The following is a 16,014-nucleotide window of genomic DNA, read 5'->3' on the forward strand; positions in this document are numbered from 1 at the left end:
TAAAATTGCAGGAGGCCTAGTTGTCTAGAGATCTTAACTGCAGAAAGAAGTAGTGCTGTCTAGTACTAAGGCAGAGTACCTCTCTCTTACTAAGGCAACAAGAGAAGTAAATTAGGTAAGGAATCTTATTAATAAGCTCTAGCCCTTTACCTAGGCCAAAAGCATCTCTACTATCCTTATTAAAGTGGACAATTAATCAGCTATTAGCCTTATAGAAAACTATGCTAACTCCAAAAGATCAAGACATGTCTCTCTTAGGAACTATTACTGTAGAGAGCAATATAACAAGGGGAGTATTAAGGTGGAGTTTGTGAGGACAGACATGCAGCTTGCAGACTGTCTAACAAAACCAAAATCCCTAAACACTATCCTCTGATGTATGGATCCATAAATCCAGCAAAAAGATACTTATGTGTCCATAGTAGGCAGCTAACATGGACATATAAGAGAGGCTAATACAGGAATTGAACCTGTAATCTTCTGATTTGTAGTCAGAAATTATACTACTAGACCAACTAGCCCTTAATAAGAAGAGGGAAATTGCTCTCAAATTTATGCCTTAATACCTGCATTCCTACCTAAGAAGGATTCCCTCCCTGGAATTACACTATTTTATTTGTCACAAAACTAAGAAGCACAACACTTAGAACACTTATTTTATTCTTATCTGTACAAAGGAAAGGAGGCAACTACACACCTCTACAAAAGCATCTAAGAAACTATAAGAAAAACACCTAGCTAAAGGAAAACTTTTCTATAAAAACCTAAAAGCATTAGAGTATGTCCTAGAACCTGCAGCCTGCCCCCCTAGACTACTACTAAAAGACTAAGCTAATTCCCCTAGAATCTTAACTTAAAGCCTAGGAGAATGTTAGTTTCTATTAGGGAAGAAGGGATTTTAAGGAGAACATACATAGGATGCTATGCTACTAACTACTGCTTTATCTCTGCCTTGTTAAAGCCTAATATTTGGCTAAGAGGAGTCTAGTTATAGCACAACACAAATCCCTAAGGATTAGGAGTTGTTAGACCAGGGTAGTTTTCTACTAGGAAGGCCCACTCCCTTAGGTTGTACAGCTCCTCTATTACTATATTAATAAGGTCTGTAGTAAGGAGATCCTTATTAAGCTTAGCTATGAACCTATTAAAGCAAGCTACAAAAGAGAAGGGACCCTAAGCCCTAACATTTACTCTGTTGTAGTGTCGATTTATCTCTCCTCTAATAAGTTAATGCATAGTCTAATATGCTATAGAACTATCTTTGTAGATCTATAGGAGATCTCTACTGCTAACAGCTCTTGCTTTATCGATAACTTGCTAGAAGGTTTTCCTATAAACAGAGAAAGCTGCTCTTCTTCTAGAAGCTATAGCTAGTAATGTAGATTGTGTTGTTAATAGCTATAAGGGATAGACGATAGATTAGCTAATAAATTAGCTAAATAGATAAGAGGTGTAGATTGTAAAGTGGAGGAATAAAAAAGCTAGAAGAAGATGCTTTTTATTAAGCTAAAGCCGAGCATTAGCTACGTAGTAGGTAAATACCTGCTATATTTAGGTGACAGACAGCTCGTGATAATGCAGCTGCTAATAGGGGAGTGTTGTAGATTATCAGACTAACTATCAGTAAAGTGCACGTAACTAGTGCCAAGGCATTCCCACATATAGATAGCTGAAGTGAGAATCTCACACTTAAGATTCTCTCTGCATAACAATATATACCTGCCAATCAGAGGTCCTCTTCTACTCAGCTTGAGTCCAATCACAACAAGAACTACCTTACCAATTCTGAGTGATGAGCTTTCAAGATGAGTCCGTCCCGCCCATCAACCCCATTCTCCTTCTTCACCACGCGCAGAGACCACACCACCACCACCACCACCACCACCTCATCAGACTCGCGCTGGGACCTGATTGACGACAGCGACGACAGTGAACAGTGCCGCCGACCCGACATATTCTCCCTCCAGCAGCACATACTCCAGCACCTCATCCGGCACGCACGGTGGCACGTCCTCTCGCATATCCTCGTGGTCTTCATCTTGGCGCATTCGCCGCGCACTCTCCGAGCTGGAAGTCCTGCAGAGAGATACACTGCAGTTTTCTCGACTGGCAACGATACCACCGCCGTCACCACCATCATCAAAAGTCTGGACCGCGTTGAAACGATGACTAGCGCTGGAATGGACGCTGCTTGCGATCTGTCTCTCGCCGTCTTGATCGGGGTGGGAATGCTCTGCCCTCAACAGCGGTATCAGCCGGCGGCGGTGAGCTTCGAATTCGTGCCGGATTTCGCACCGATGGTCCGACCAAGCGACGCATTCGCACTGCCTGCCTGAAGTTGCTTTTTACCTGCCGTCGAGGTGGATGGAATGGGTGGCTCTTCCGCCTCTTTGAATGTCTATTGGGGGTATTAGAGAGGATGCACGAAGGATGTAAGAGGGGCGCAGGATGAGTTTTCGGACCTGCAATACGTTGTTGAGGAAGGGTCGGAAGATGTGGCGATTCCCCCGAGCAACGAGAGCACGGTGGGCAGCAGGCTTAAAAGAGATCGGCGCGCGAGAGGCAGGCGACTGGCGAGTGACAAAAGCGAAGGGCCTGGCATGGATATACCAGCAGGTTGTGAAAGTCGCGGACACACTTGCATCTGAACGCGCGGACGATTCGGACACACGCAGTGGATGAGGAGACATACTCTGGACGTAAAGGAGCAGAATAGTACAGTCAGCAACGAATGTACGTACGACCAACCCGGCGGCAACAACGCTACTCTCCTCCATATCCTCGCGATTCTCCCCGTGCACGCCAACAACACTACCCTCCTCCATATCCTCGCGATTCTCCCCGTGCACGCGGCCTGCGCCATCCTCCGCCCACCTCATCTACCAACTCTACTACCAGATCTGGACACATCCCCAAGTGGGCGCCGCGAGCTGGCACTGGGAAGGATCCGGCCCGACCTCTCACCGCACCTCCATCTCGCCGGAATCTACCCATGCCCTCGAAAGGGCCCTCCTCTCCGCCGGCCTCGGCCTCCCGGATCCTAGGGATTTTACCCGCCTCCTCGGCGCGGGCGAGCGATGGGAAGAACATCGACATCGGATGAAGCCTCGGGCCGACGGGGCGGATTCGAGGATTTGTTGGCCGATGGACTATACTGGGAATGGACCCGCAGCGGTATTTGGTGGAGAGGATCTTGTTGTGAAGGCATTGAGAAGATTGGGAGATGGATGTCTTGGGGAGGGTTCAAGACTTGCACGATAGGAGGGAGAGTAAGGGAGAGCTTTGCGTGGATTGCTTGGGTGATTTCTTTGTTTGTGGGTTCGGTACCTACCTTTGAGTTTGCCGTTGCCTTTTTCTGGCCAGGCGAGGGTACCTGGTAGTAACAAGCGACACGATGGCGAAGAGTTTGTTCGGATTGTCATTTGTGCACACAGCCTGTCAGCGACATCGTGTCCTTGGAAGGATTTTACCCTGCAGCGGGGAACGTTTGTACGAACAGACACCGGCTGTGAAGAGATTGACGCATTTGTCAACTTCATTGTTGCTGACGATACTGCTCAGAATTGTCGTAGCTCTCTTTATGCTCTCTCCCAAGTTCATTCGTACTACCGCAGGCCCCCTCCTCGTACAAAGAGTGAATGCTTGTAGATCTCAACGTCGCTATGTTCCAGGCTGAATTCGTGACCAATCTCTGCTAGGATTCGGGTGGTCCGTCGGGTTTTCGTTCCCACCCGGCCACCATGGAATCAATGCCTCGTGCGAAGGGAGTCACCACTGTGTAGCAGTTGGAACAGAGCTGGTGAGACTGTACAATCTCGCCCACTCCCAAAGAGATCGCGGGAAAGTCAAGCCCAAGCGACAGTAGACCTCCTTTGACGTCGATTCGACCATAATCTATAATTATCAAACCTCCAAACCCTCTCAACCCTCTCCTCCGCCGAGGGGTGGCATGAACTCGCAGCACCGTGTCTTCGCACCATCGTCTGGACTTGCGTTGACCTCACGACGGTATGTTTCCGATGTTCGGCGAACATCGAAGATGTCAAGCGAGCTGCCGTTCGCCATGATCGTCTTCAAGAGCTGGACTACCGAGCGAAAATCATCTCGGGCGAACGAAACGGACCCTTAGGATGGCATCTGCACTCTGCGTAGGTAAGGTAGGTTCCAAATCATATAGCCGCTTCTCATCGCTAACGACCCTAAACACGGACTACCTTGCTAATCACGAGATGCCGACCTCGCTTGTTTTGGTCCTGTCACTTTTCCTCTGCCTCATAAATCTGATTTTCCAACTTGAAAGAATGTCAGAGTTCGACGTCAAGACTCCCGGACGCGGGTGTTTTGCGGTCGTTGCTCCGGCCCCATTCTTCGTTCTTGGGCCATTCCCGGGGTGGATGTTATGTTTGGCCGACGTCTTGGTCAGATCAGGATCAGTCAAGTGGGTGTTTCTCCCTCCGCGTTGTGTATAAGCCTTGACTAACTCTGTCGCAGAGAGATTGCGCCACTGCGCTGTTCTCGACTTTGATCCATGCGCTTCGACCACGAGCCTCAGAACCCTCTCCTCCCTCCCTTGCACCACAAGTTCAAGATCTCGCCGCAATTCTCCGACCGAGACCTCCTGGAGCAGACCGTTCGTACGCATCCACCGATCATCAGAGTCGCTCCAACCTGCGACGGCATTTTCAACTTTGGTCGTCTCCTTCCAAAACACCAACATCTCGGGCTTTTCGTCGGTGGGACTCTTATTGTACATGGACGTTCCTTGTCAGCTCCAGTCTTTCCGGTTTCCAGTAAGTAACACGTCGGCGTGAAGCATGCATAGTCTTCCAGCTAACTGTTGAACAGCGACCCAAATTCCTGTATCCATGGACCAAAACACTGTGTCCGTCAGCTCACTCAAGTCCGACATCAAACTCTCGGCCACGCCAGGAGAGCTCAGCTTCGAGCGATGCTTGAGGCATCGATACATCACACTACGCATTCATCGGACCGATGACCGACCGACAGCGCATTCGACTTCCCTTAAGCCATCAAGCTGCTTCCCCCCCCCCCGCGGAAGAGCATCCTCAACTCAAACCCAAAGCAGAGCGTCTTCGAGCGCGGCATCCCAAGACGCTCTGAGTCACACTGCCAGCATTGACCCAATGCTCTTCTATCGTTCTCTTGCGAGTCCGCCTTTCCATGTATATCATCAAATGGGTCGGAAAGTGTGCTGGACTGCAGCCGGTCATGCTTTCTGGACCGGGAGATGATGTGCTTGGAAGGGCAGGAGGCGTAAGAGCAGGCCGTCAGAAAGTCTGCGAGTCGAGACCAGATTCTCGATATGGTTGGATTCCAGTGTTCGAATGGGTTCGTTACCTTTCCTCCTTGCGTTGACGCTCCCGCCGGACATGGCGACCTCGGTGGCCAATACTCCAACCTCGCTCCAAGTTCGGTCGTCATCGCCATGTCCACGCAGTCGACCGTCGAAGCCACAACGAGCACGAACAACGTCTGGCGTGGAGAAAGACAAAGGGTTCAACTTGCAGGGCTATTCTCTGTCATTGTGGGACCAAATGTTGCGACGATCCTGCTCGTGGGCTGGTTAGCGGACGCATGGGACCGACCAGGGCTGAAGGGCAGGCAGCATGCATCTGCCTCGAAGCATTCGAAGCTGAAGAATTGGATATCGCAGACAGAGGGATGGAAGGAGATACTGCAGGTTGTGACTGCACATCCTTTTTACATGTACCTTAGCTCCTCGCCACTTTTGCTGCACGTGATTTGCGGTGGTCTGGCCAGCCATCGTGATGAGCGCGCGTTTGAGTGAGTGAGTGATGAAGGATAATTGGAAGGGAAGGTACGGTATGTGGTAGAACTACTAGATCTATAGAATATCATCGTTCGGTCACGGTCCGGAACGAGCCGCACGTGCCAAGAATATTGCGGACTTCCCGTCTTTCACGGCGCATCTCATCAGAAGATGCAACTCCCGATGAGCAACTTGCATCCTCCTCCAGCAGAGTTCCGTTCCGTTCACGATGAGGTACATGGATGGCTCAGAAGCATTCATGCTCTCCTCCTCCTCCGCCACAACTCCGTCCCGGCCCATGACATCCGCACGAACGCATGCGAACGACTGTTCGCATGCCAGTCTGCGCTCGAGCCTTTCTTGGAGCCAACGTGCACGATTCTCCGATGCATTCATTGGCCTAGCTCCCACACAGCCAATGAAACCAAGGCGATATCCGCGGTAGCGGTAGGTTTCCTTTCCGCAGCTTCATCGTGCTATGAATTCTCTCTGCACCTTCCCGTGGCCGTCCGTGGAGGCGCTGTAGCAGCATCCTTGCTGCGCAGCGAGATGTCTCTCGATGAGCAACGTCGTAGGAGGGAAGTCGTGTGTGGAGCAATGTGCCATCGTTGCCTGGAGGCTTCGCGTTCAAAGACCTCCCTCCTTATCTTGAGGGTCACCGCAGTCCTCCATCACCGACGAGACCGTCCAGTGCTGTTTTAAGCCAATTCGACGGTGTTCTGCATGGCCTCGCTCGACTCCGATCGATCAACTGTCTCTCCCACAACTCGGAGTAGGCCAGCATCACTCGTCGCCGTCGTCAAGTCGCTGCCAGACTTATATCGCTCGTCGTCTCGAACAAGGTACTTGTGCGAACTCATCTTATACGCTATTTACTAACATTGATCAGCTCCGTCAGTGCCTCGAACCCACCATTCGCCGCTGTCACCACTCGTCCGCCAATCTTGAAATCGGCTTGAACGCCTCTCGACTTGCCCAGTGTCATAACCAACCCGGCCGACATACCACAACAACTCAACGCTTGCCCGATCTCCTTGCCCAGAAGAAAACTCAACAATGGCACCCCGCCAGATGGAGCCCATTCACTACTACTATGGTAATGAGCTTGGCATCACAGCCGCCGTGCACCCAGCCAACGCCCTCGCCTGCCCAGTCCGACCATACCTTAAAGGCGAGCACTACGCATGCAAAGGTCCTATCGGTCCCTACCGCAAGGCACGAATTATGCAGTTGCTCGAAGATCTCCACTTCCACAAGTCCTTAATTAGCGATACCGCGTTGAACAGCGTTGCTCCTATCGCGCGCATCTGTTCATTAATCGTAAAAGCCGGGTTCTGTTCCAAGCACAAAGCGGAGACGTGTAAGACGGTGTCGGAAACCCAGTTCGACCAGATCTATACTAAAGCTCTGGAGTGTGCTATCTTCCAGCACCCTGATACGGGAAAGGGGGACCTCGACTTCGAAGGCGTAACACAGATACTGCAGGCGAGCAATGCTCGGACTCCTTCGCGTTGCGAGGCGAAGCATGCTCGCGAGGAGAAGGGAAACGATTTGGTCCAGCCGTCGGCACCCAAGAAGCGTTGTCTGGATGGTGGTGGGTTGCACAAGTCTTGCGTCTTGTCTTCGAACGAATCTGTCGGGGAGGGCATAGTTTGGCCGCCGAGCGACGAGCCATTGTGGGCCAACCTTCCCAGCGACGATTCATTGTGGCCCAACCTTCCCTGGCCGTTGGTGACCGATGCCCTTGGCCAGCCCTCGCTCGACACCAACAAGGCCAGTTCGCTGCAGGGCGATGCGCTTGAAGGGAACACTATTCATCAGGCGAATGATTTGAAAACGCCCAACGACAAGTGGTGGCTCACTCCACTTCCGCTGCAATCGGACGACACATCCAAGCAGTCACTCCCTCCGAAAGAGGGCGCTCAGCCCGCTGTGATCATGACGACCGGCCGGACATCTTCTTGTGTGCAGACGCTGGCTCGGACGACCGCCCGTGCTGGTGAACCTTCGTTGTCGGTGCGAAACAACCCCAACACTGTCAATTCGCTGCAGGGAGGAGATGCGCTCGCAGGAAACAACGCCCATCAGGCGAGCGGTGCGATAACCTTTGACAACACCGTCTTCGACAACACCGTCTTCGGCAATGCCATCTTCGACAACACCATCTTCGACAACTTCATCCGCGACGATATGTTGCTCCCTTCACTGCAGTCAGGCGATACACTGGAGCAGCACCACTCTGTGCCAGACGGTGTCCAGCCTTCTGCGATGATGACCGGCCCGGCAACTCCTTCGGCTGGTCCAGGCGGTGCCAGCAGATCGGAGGTGACGTCGGTGCTGAACAGCAGTGCCGGCTCCACGTCGCCGCCATCGCCGTCGTCGTCGCATACCACCACGTCCGACGTGCTGTGGTACACGCATCCCGAGTGCGCCGATGCTCTGCTGGAGGAACTTTTTCCTCAGTAGTGCAATGTCTACTTTGTGGGTTCGAGAGGTGGGCGCAGTCTTCTCAGCATTAGCGGAGATGATAAGCACTGCTGGGCGGGACTTTTCTTTTCCATTTCTACCGTGGGAGACGTGGAAGATGCTGAAGCATGTGCGAGAGACGGATCGATAGTTCCACACACCTTATTCCCTCTTTTGTATTCAGAACCAACTATTATTGCAAGTCCAAGCATGCCTCGTGATATGTCGATATGTAAAGGGTTGGTGTTAAATGTGAGAATTTGCTAAGCTTGTGAACTTTGAGGCTGAAGCCCCAGATTATCCCCACGGAGGAGAAGCACGCTAGTGACGGGTACACCCGATTTCTACTTTGCACTCGATTCGCGCAACAACGCGCACCTTGTTCAACAGCACTCGATAGCGTCGCTTTGAGAAGAGCTTGTATGCTGTTGAACAAAAAACCAATCGCATTGTTTGGCCGTGTGGTCGTCGCGCAATAATTGAGGGCACTGTTTTGGCGTGGATTTTCGACGTTGCTAAGAATTTGAGGATCCTCGGATTTTGAGAAACTCCAGCGTCGTCGCTGCGCCGAAAAGGTTCACAACGATTGCTAAGCAACCACTACTCGCACGATGTTCGTTCTTTTTTAATATGATAGCGCACACGCCGATTCGCGTGTTGAAGTTGAATTCACGAAGATCGATGGTATATTCGTTGCAGCGTTGTGCGTGAAACATTTCAGAATTCCGCCGAGATGGAGACGCAGGGATTGTGCACTAGCGTCGGCTGAATTTGCAGATGTTCACGACCACAACGCGCACCAACAACCACATTTCACTATTAATTGATGTATGCAGAAGTGTGCAGCAGATCGGTCGGTGTAATACAAAAAAACAACCAGCTCGCGGCGTCGCGTGGATGTTGAGATATTTGATGCGGCGTGAAATGTCGAATTCCGAAGCTGGCTGAAGCGAGCTGGAGTCGACACCAGCTCGAATCCGAAGACTCAAATTTAGTCGACCACCTTCTTACGACGATATCGCGACAACGACGCCACCGAATTACATGGTTTCTTGACGAGGGGGCAGTGGTAACATGGACAAATGCGATATCTCGATTTCGTAAGGATCGACCAAGTGGTTGTTGAGATGTAGCCTCGGAGGGCAATGAAGAATACAGCCAAAATTCCACACCAACCCCTCCACCACTCGCGAACGACTCAGCGGCGTCAACAACACCGTTTATATCCCATAGTGTGTAAAGAACTGCTTGTGCAGCTTCCTATTCTGCATATGCCTCCTTACACCCCTCTGCTTGACTATCTCAGCCAGTGCATCGTCCGACTCTTGCTGTAGCATGCGAATGGTCTAGTGCTGCTCACGCAGGGGCTCTACCGCCTCATCCACCACCTCTTGCACGGCAGGATACTTCACTCCAAGCCACTCAAGATACATGCGGACGTAGTCCAGCTCGTCCATAGCCTCTAATTAGGTGATGGTTAGAGGACTGCTGCCACGAGCAGTAGCGACTGCCGCCAGAGGTAGAGTTGGAGGCTGCAGAGCGGCTTGATGCAGAGCGGCTTGATAAGGCGGTGGAGCCCATGGTGGCATTGGCCAGCCGGCATATGGATTCATTGGCGTCGGCAGTGCTTGTGTTGGCGGTTGTGTTAGTGCCGGCACCACCTTCTTCTTGCCTCTGTTGGCATCCTCATTGCACTGCAACACCCTCTCGACAATGTCAGTAGGCATGGAGCCAGCCATAGCGGTGTTGGCTTCAACGCGCTGTTGCCAGTCCTTGAAATGGCATCCCAATACACTATAGTGCTGCCCTCTGAATGGCATGCAACCAATCCACGAGGTGCTCCGGTAGATAGGGCATTCCACGTCGACGCACTTCATGGACTCGATGAGCTCGCTGTACAAGTCGGAGCTGAACGAGAAGCCACTGATCGTCCGGTCGTGTAAGCAGTGCCTCTCGGGCGTGGGAGAGAAACAGACTTCACCTCGATTAGAGGAGAAAGAGGGATTCCAGCAAAGCCGCCGACTACATGTCCACCACGTGATGCTGTTGTAGTGTTGATGAGCTTCGCCGCCAAAGAGCTTGTCCCTCATAACATCGCACTGTTCCAGCACTTGCCGGACTACAGAGGCACAATCGAACCATACCTTACCAGGACCATGGAAGTTCCACCCGGAACCCTTCGCAGTAAACACATTGTTGGTCGGGACCTAGTCAGAGTATTGCACTCTCAGAGAACGCCGGGCTCCGTCGAAGCCAAGAAGATCGCATCCCAGACCCGTCGTTGTTCACAGCCCGTCAGCAGCCTCGTCGAGGAAGCTGGACACGGCTCCAACCCCTCTCATGAGGGAGGCACTGATCTTATCGACTCCGATGTCGTTCCTTGATTAGCACCAAAGCAGCGCAGGCTCACCGAACCCAAGACTGGGAATGTCATTGAAACCAACGCACACTTCCCGGCAGAATTGGAGAAGGCTGTCCGGTGGGAAGGAGACGGGTGAAAGATAGAAGTGACCAGATTAGAAGGCTAAGCTTGGACTTCCCAGCGAGTGCGATCTCCTGCAGCAAGTCTTAATATGCATGTCATTCGTTCATCGTTCGGGCAAGTAGTCTCCCTGTGGTTCCAGTTCTCACACACCGATGGTCAACCTCCTTGTATTGCGCGGTAGTGGCGGCCAAAGGCACGTTGAAGCGGATGCCGCTGCTCATATTGGGGGCGACGCCGTCGGTGTCGACTTCTGCAACACACGCTTCGGGTGTCCGGAGCGGCTGAGAGAGGGTGCACTGCCGTGAGCGTAGAGTCCGAGGCTTCCGAGCACCGGTGATGGTGGTGTTGACGCTGACGAGAAAAGGAGGCCGTGGAGCGATCGCCGGTGCAGCGGACGTTGCGGGCAATGCTGGTAGAGCGACATTCGGTAGGACTGGACTGCTGCCGGTGCAGCGATCCTTGGTCTTGACATCAAGCATCCTGGAAGCACTTACTTCCAGGGTTGCAACCAGCTGGTTCGCAAGCGCGGTGAGCTAAGGGTCCGTCGATTCGAGCTGAGCCTTTAGAGTAAGTAATGCGACGGTAATGCACATATAGCGACTTCCCATCTGATGCGGACCTCCAGGAACTCTTCTACTTATCGAAGGTGTCCTTAATCGAACCAGATAGAACCCACGCTCGTTCTTCTCGGTAAGGTACTCGGAGACTTGGATCTTGCGTCTCCGGTGTTGCTAGTCATTAATCTAGGACTGTCACCATTCGACATGAATCCGATCGCCCGCAAAGTCGGAGGTACCAAGATGTTAAACTTGGAACATAGTGTCAATCAATACTATGTCGGGACTGGAACTTGTAGTCAGAAATAGTAGGAGGGTTAAGCGGGTAAGGGAGCGCAGAGCAAACACAGGCTCGGCCAGAGCATCTAAAGATGTTGCGATATGATGGAGTTGAAAGCCGTACTCCACCCTTTGCAATATCATCGGCCGCCGCCATAGGGCTCCCAGAGTCAACACCAGCTCCGGCTTCCGTCATCCCTCCGTAGCGCAGCCTCGTCTTCAACAGACTAACGTCCCACGAAAGCCACTACCTTGATCTCCATCAGTCTCAATGCCCGCGTCATGTCGTCCTCTCTCGCAGCCTGGTCTGGCCTCGCCTCGTATGAGCAGCTCGGCCCAGCTACCTCAAGAACGGTAGCGGCAGCAGCGTGCTTCGTCTCCACCTAGTATCCTACTAGCCGTCCACTCCCAAAAGCCAGTGCCGCAGCCTCGAAGCCAGCAGCGCCGTTGAGACTTGCAGCCCAGCCTAGCTCCGTCTCAAGACCAATGAAGACCTCGCGCAGGAATGGTATTTGAACGTCGATCGCTCGGCTCGTCATCGTCCTGGACGTCCTCGGCCTGGTAGGTAAAATGAAAACCGCAGCGGCAGGACAGCATGCGAGTCGTTCCTGTTAGTTGCCGAGAATCGTTTGATAGGATCGTGATGGAGAGAGGCCAGCCCCAACGGATGGGACGAGATTGGTGCGCACGAACAATGTAGCGAAACAGCAAGACGTTTACGTTCCAGTGTAACAACCTTGTCATAAGATCGAGAGCCAGAGCCAGACATGCCCGTTTCCTAACGATGCAATAACCGTGGCGCCAAAGCTTGCCACTGCACGCCCAGGTTACCGCAACATACAACCTCCTCTTCCCACCCTTCGAATCGGTCTGCGCCGCCCGCATCAACATTCGGCGAAAAAATGCCTCTTTCACGTCGTCCGCCGGATCTCGCCCACCGGTTGCTTTATTATTCCAGTCCCCATTCTGTGCCGCCGCGAAGGCCGCGTGCCGTTGGTGGCCCACATACACCAGGATGCGATATGACGCTTCGGCCAGATCGTGATGGGACCGGGGTGCGGAGACCTCGTCGAAGACATTCGAAGCTGGGTCCTCTTCTTTGTCCGAGATGGCGGAGGATAAGTCGTCCTCTCCTTTGTCTGCAATGCTGGAAAGAAGGGAATCGGAGGCTTAAGACTCGTTGGACAGCGGAGGCGGTGGAGGTGGTGGAATGGCGGAGATGGAGTGGCGGAGGCCTTTGAAGGGTCGAGCAAACCACCTATATATCAGGATGGCCGGTCTCAACGCAGCATTGCGAGCAAAATTCCCAAGGCGGTGCAAAACATAGAGGTTCATTGCTGTATTGCGAGAGCCGGCGGCATATGATAGCGAACTGAATGTCATTCCTGCGCGGCAATATATCTGCACGTAAAGGAGCATTCCGATTTCCAGGTGTGTTATCCATCTTTTGGTCCAATCGATCTTTTTCAGACTCTGAGCATATACCTCCAAATGCCCTCCTCAACTCGCTTTGGTGAACGAGTCCAGGGACTCGCTCGCACGCTCCCAGGTCTTCGTATCCCGCTGCTCCTAGTCTTCAACGCCTGTGATCTGACGCATAATGGCCTCCATCTCGATGCTGATAGTCTCCAGGTGGGTTATTCTCAGCCTCGGTCAGGCCGGAATCCTCGGCGAGGTCGTGCGTGGTGGTGTACGATTCGATGGTCTTGTTGCGCGAGTTGACGGCGCCAGGCACATCGGCGATACTAGTGAGATGTATCTTGCATGAGTTGCGGGCTTGAAGATGCTGTCAAGGGCATGGATGAAGGATGGAAGGGTGTCAAGACCACGTGCTGTCGAATGTCCGTCTCCGCGTGCTGTCGAATGTCCGTCTCCGCGTGCTGTCGAATGTCCGTCTCCGCGTGCTGTCGAATGTCCATCTCCGCGTGCTGTCGAATTTCCATCCCGGCATGCAGGTCTGAACTCGCGGACACAGTACCTTATCTTCCAAGGCCCGCTCGTGACAGCCCGACCGGCGAGTTCATGGAATGACGAACTCGCCATTGTCGCGTCCTCGGCGATGCATTGTTCCAAATCCCACACCTCTTGCATTGGGATGGCCGGGCGCTGGTGAGCGACAGAGACAGCGCGGTCTCACTCGCAACGAGAAACATGCCAGCTCGCTTTTCTTCGGTGCGGATGGGGTTTTTGGTCTTCGTCTTCGGCGGACTGGAATGGCTCTAGGCGACGAGTGATGACGGGTTCGGGGAGGACGAAGTCAGGATATCGCGAAGGTGATGGAGGCGGGCCGGCGATGAGCATTTCGTGTGGCCGGAAGCTGACAATCAGGTAAGGTACCTTAGTACTTGGCGAAGTGACGAGAAGTCGAGAGATGAGACTCGGCTTGGTTCCATTGTCTGTCCTGTCGTTCCCCCGCGCGGGCTGACGCTGACGTCACCTCGATGCACCCATCGTAAGTACCTCCGTTCTTCCGCCCAAACCGTAACAAAGTACAAATTAAAACAACAGCACCACAGGACGAGTCTCGACCCACGCAGAACCGAGCGCGACGGGAATGCCACCATGGGCGGTGCTATAACGAAGAGGAGGCAGAGACGGCTGCATCGAGGGCGAAAGTCTGGACAACAGCGACAGCGAGGCGCACACCACACACCAATTGACCTATCTACCCACAAGTGAACCCGGCTCCCTACAGGATGACAAGGGTGAGGAGCAAGAGAATGATCACAGCGTCAACGAGCAGGCTCCTCTTCGACCTCGCACACACACCCGCTCCCTCCTCGATAGCATTCGCTCCTCGCCCCGCTCGCTCTGTCTCCTTCGGAATACCAATCCCTCCGGCTCATCAGCACCTCCGACTCGCCAATCCCAGCGACTCGCCAGCCCCTCCGACCACGGCGAGATTGTCACGCTAGAGTCACGTGCACTGGTCTCATGCCTATCGCCAGGCGGACAGAGCCGCCGACAGTGCCCTGGCAGAAATGGCGACACGAGGAAAGTGGCAACAACACAAGGAGCCGCCAGAACAGAGAAGACGGGGGCATGGCATACGGCAGAAAGCGCTGTAAAAGCAGGAGAAAAGCTGGCCAAAGATCATCGGACAGGGTAGGATGAACGACTTGGAGATATCGAGCAAAGGACGGCGCGAAGAGTTCCGGAGGGGTGATGTGGACTGTATGGATATGAGTGGCCTGGAACGAGGAGGCGTTTCAAGCGATCGAAGTCAATGAGTCCGTCGCAGATGAATGAAAGTGGGAACAGGAATGGATACGAGGATAAGAGCGGAAATGAGGGTGCCAGTGGAACCGAGGATGAGAGTAGATACAAGCAAGACCCAGACGCTGACGGCGGTGGAGGTAGGGCGGGCCGTGAAAGAGGAGAAGAAACGCCACGGCAGCAGACGCAACGCGGCAATAGCAAGAACAGCTCGCGGGGATATTCCTACCGACCTCGTACCGGAGAACATTCTCCAGCGCATTCTTATGCAATCCTAACCATCGAAGGGGTGTCTAGGCGTTTTCCAGGCCTTTCAGCGAGCGTGATTTTGAGCAACGCCAAGAAACACGCTTCATTCGTCAGTTAATGAATTGTCGTCGGGCAAACGTGCTAATGCCTCCTGTGTCAACCAAACATCCGACCGGACTTCTGAGACGACTTAGACCGGCACATATTAATCTTGGAACCCTACCAAACTCACGAACGCCGATAAGAGGCAGCAGTTGACTGCACACAGACACTCACTTGGACCAGCTATCCAGCCGGCTGGCCTACAGTTCTATCCGCGGAATCTACGCCAGCAGATGCAAGCCGGAGCCAATTACACCCTAAGCAAGAGGCCAGCCAGAACGCCGAGTTGCAGTCCCGCGAGATACGTGACGAGCAACGATTCGAGAAGCGAGGCACCAAGCATTAAGGTCCATTTACTACAGAGATAACTCCCACCCGACCACGACCACAGGCGCCATGTGCCACGCCAATACGCTTGCCAGCCCCTTGGAGGTCTCGCCGAGACGAGTATAGGTACGCACATTTAACATGATGTCTTAACGCCACGGCATGATCTCTCTTTTAGAGGCTGCCCACCCCAAAACCTCCCCATTCATCCAGCGATGGTTCTGTCTTGAAACATGCGTTTGATGGTGCGGATTGTGTCGAAAATCACTCGATGCCTTGAGCTATCAACGGTCGCGGTTTGGGAACATGGCGCGATCTCCCCTTTTAAGTCGTGACGATAAACACTCAGCTTGAAATCTTCCCATCCAGAATGTCGAGTACGATTCCAAGTTCTGGCTGCTTATCGCGCCCATTGCTTCTTGTAACTCGCAGTCCATAGCTGGTACTTCCGAGGTTCAATCTCTGTGACCAACGCCTGTATGCTTGTATCTTTGGAGGATGAATGAGCCAGACTGTATGTCGAGAGTCGAGTAGCTGTAGCT

General features: G+C 52.9%; 5 protein-coding genes across 5 annotated transcripts; 3 read left to right on the forward strand and 2 right to left on the reverse strand.

Moving 5' to 3' along the window:
• Positions 1–5,323: 5,323 nt before the first annotated feature.
• MYCGRDRAFT_97867 (uncharacterized protein) lies at positions 5,324–5,978 on the forward strand (the record flags this gene model as incomplete). The annotated part of the gene is made up of 2 exons (XM_003847034.1): positions 5,324–5,805; positions 5,873–5,978. The coding sequence occupies 2 exons, from the start codon at positions 5,324–5,326 to the stop codon at positions 5,976–5,978; spliced, it is 588 nt and encodes a 195-aa protein (XP_003847082.1).
• Positions 5,979–6,847: 869 nt separating this feature from the next.
• Positions 6,848–8,257, forward strand: MYCGRDRAFT_97868 (uncharacterized protein; the record flags this gene model as incomplete). The annotated part of the gene is made up of 1 exon (XM_003847035.1): positions 6,848–8,257. One exon carries the CDS (start codon positions 6,848–6,850, stop codon positions 8,255–8,257), a length of 1,410 nt encoding a protein of 469 aa, XP_003847083.1.
• Positions 8,258–9,723: 1,466 nt separating this feature from the next.
• Positions 9,724–11,221, reverse strand: MYCGRDRAFT_97869 (uncharacterized protein; the record flags this gene model as incomplete). The annotated part of the gene is made up of 3 exons (XM_003847079.1): positions 9,724–10,180; positions 10,402–10,464; positions 10,893–11,221. The coding sequence occupies 3 exons, from the start codon at positions 11,219–11,221 to the stop codon at positions 9,724–9,726; spliced, it is 849 nt and encodes a 282-aa protein (XP_003847127.1).
• An 855-nt stretch (positions 11,222–12,076) lies between these two features.
• On the reverse strand, positions 12,077–13,887 carry MYCGRDRAFT_106652 (uncharacterized protein; the record flags this gene model as incomplete). Its single annotated transcript, XM_003847078.1, has 1 exon — positions 12,077–13,887. The coding sequence occupies one exon, from the start codon at positions 13,667–13,669 to the stop codon at positions 13,232–13,234; it is 438 nt and encodes a 145-aa protein (XP_003847126.1).
• A 132-nt stretch (positions 13,888–14,019) lies between these two features.
• Positions 14,020–15,491, forward strand: MYCGRDRAFT_97870 (uncharacterized protein; the record flags this gene model as incomplete). The annotated part of the gene is made up of 4 exons (XM_003847036.1): positions 14,020–14,030; positions 14,255–14,683; positions 14,840–14,934; positions 15,337–15,491. 4 exons carry the CDS (start codon positions 14,020–14,022, stop codon positions 15,489–15,491), a joined length of 690 nt encoding a protein of 229 aa, XP_003847084.1.
• Between the last annotated feature and the right edge of the window lie 523 nt (positions 15,492–16,014).

This window comes from Zymoseptoria tritici, chromosome 18, assembly GCF_000219625.1.
Source record: "Zymoseptoria tritici IPO323 chromosome 18, whole genome shotgun sequence".
In the NCBI taxonomy this organism is placed as follows: domain Eukaryota; kingdom Fungi; phylum Ascomycota; class Dothideomycetes; order Mycosphaerellales; family Mycosphaerellaceae; genus Zymoseptoria; species Zymoseptoria tritici.